Consider the following 1,935-nt stretch of genomic DNA (forward strand, 5'->3'; position numbering starts at 1 on the left):
ACACACACACACAGAAACACACACACACACACACACACACACACACACACACACACACACACACACACACACACACACACACACACACACACACTGCAACAAATGATCCGAGCTCAGCAGGAAGGACGGGGACTGATTCGATGGACAAACAAACTGACAGATTTCTCACGTGAGACTCTTGAAACTCAGCAAAGAGCTTCTGTTTTCCAACACACACGCGCACACACACACACACACACGCACACACCTGTGTCTGCAGCTCTTTCCTCCTCGGCCTCTCAGGTTCTCCATCCACTCTGATCTTTTCAGCACGTTCTAACGATGAAAACTCGTTTGTTCCTCACGAGAACTCGTTCTGCTCCACGAGAACCGAGTCCTCCGACTCAAACTCTCCCCTCCCCCACAACCGATGTTTTCATTAACTGGTTCTGTGGAAGCTCCACAGATGCTTGTATTGACCCTCTCAGACCCCTCGGGATCGGAGGCGGGCTCAGAAACCTGGACGGGTGCAGCGGGACTGAAGGAAGGACCGACCTGTTGGATGAAGACGTGCGCTCCCTGGGGGCTGAGCAGCACGAAGGCTCGGCGTAACGTGTCCCGGTACCGGTTGAGCTCCTCGGTCCTCATGGTGGTGAAGAGGTTGGTGAAGACCTTGCTGATGTTCCTGTCCACCCTCTGCAGAGCCACGTCCACCCCCTGACGGGACGTCTGGTCCAGGAAGCCCTGCAGGCCGCGGATGTCTGGAGAGGACAGGACCACAGGAGTGAACGAGAACATCGAGCACATGAAGAAAAACACCTCCACATATCTCTGCACAACAAACAGGTCACCTGCAAGTGAACTTCCTCAGGGATCCATCACGGATTACAGAAAATAAATCTTAAAACATTTTAATCCATTTTATTCTGAATCTGCTGCTCAATCTTCTCCGGTATGGAAACAATAAAGCTCAAATGAAACACTGATGAAAGCAAAGAGTCACATTTATTCCATTTTAAATCACATTAACCTTTAAGAACAATAATCCCAGCTGCTAATCTAATCCAGCCTGATCACACATCCAGAACTAAAGCTGAAGCAGAGAGCGCTGATCTGTCTGAAGCACGGAGCACGGAGCTGGGAGGTCATTGTTCATGTTCTCAACAGTCCAGAGATCATGAGGCATCACCACACAAACATCTGGCCAACACAGCTGCAAGGGAACAACGCACGAGATAATTCAACAAATGATAATAAATAAAATAATCCCGTAAGGACGGAGACCATGTCAGCTACTTGGATCCAGGACCTGGTTCTTTCAGTCCCGATCCAAACCTCAGGACCACGGTGAAAGCAGGAACAAAGGAGAGCAGTAAATCCTGAGAGTTTCAGCTCCTTCACCACGGCAGACCAGACCAACTGCCTTGTTGCAGCTTGCCTGGATTATCATAGTTTTGAGATAAACGTGCAGCGAGCCGTGTGTTCACAGCTAATCAGGTTAGTTAAACCAGGACACACCTGATCCAGACCTGACCCACACCTGACCCACACCCAATCCACACCTGATTCACACCAGACCCACACCCGATCCAAACCCGATCCACACCTGATCCAGACCTGATCCACACCTGACTCACACCCGATCCACACCTGATTCACACCTGACTCACAACTTATCCACACCTGACCCACACCTGACTCACACCCGATCCACACCTGATTCACACCAGACCCACACCCGATCCACACCTGATTCACACCTGACCCACACCCGATCCACACCTGATTCACACCAGACCCACACCCAATCCAAACCCGATCCACACCTGACCCACACCTGACTCACAACTTATCCACACCTGACCCACACCTGACTCACACCCGATCCACACCTGACCCACACCTGACTCACACCTGACCCACACCTGACTCACACCCGATCCACACCTGACCCAC

General features: G+C 51.3%; 1 protein-coding gene across 1 annotated transcript in view; it reads right to left on the reverse strand.

Annotated features, from left to right (window-relative positions):
* LOC119423574 (glutamate receptor ionotropic, delta-1) overlaps positions 1-1,935 on the reverse strand; it is a 458,437-nt gene that overhangs the window by 134,191 nt on the left and 322,311 nt on the right. The window contains exon 5 of the mRNA XM_037690973.1: positions 535-740. Within this exon, the coding sequence (XP_037546901.1) occupies positions 535-740 (206 nt within the window). The remainder of the gene's footprint in view (positions 1-534; positions 741-1,935) is intronic.

The sequence above is a fragment of the Nematolebias whitei genome, chromosome 17, assembly GCF_014905685.2.
Source record: "Nematolebias whitei isolate Nwh7 chromosome 17, NemWhi1, whole genome shotgun sequence".
Taxonomy (NCBI): domain Eukaryota; kingdom Metazoa; phylum Chordata; class Actinopteri; order Cyprinodontiformes; family Rivulidae; genus Nematolebias; species Nematolebias whitei.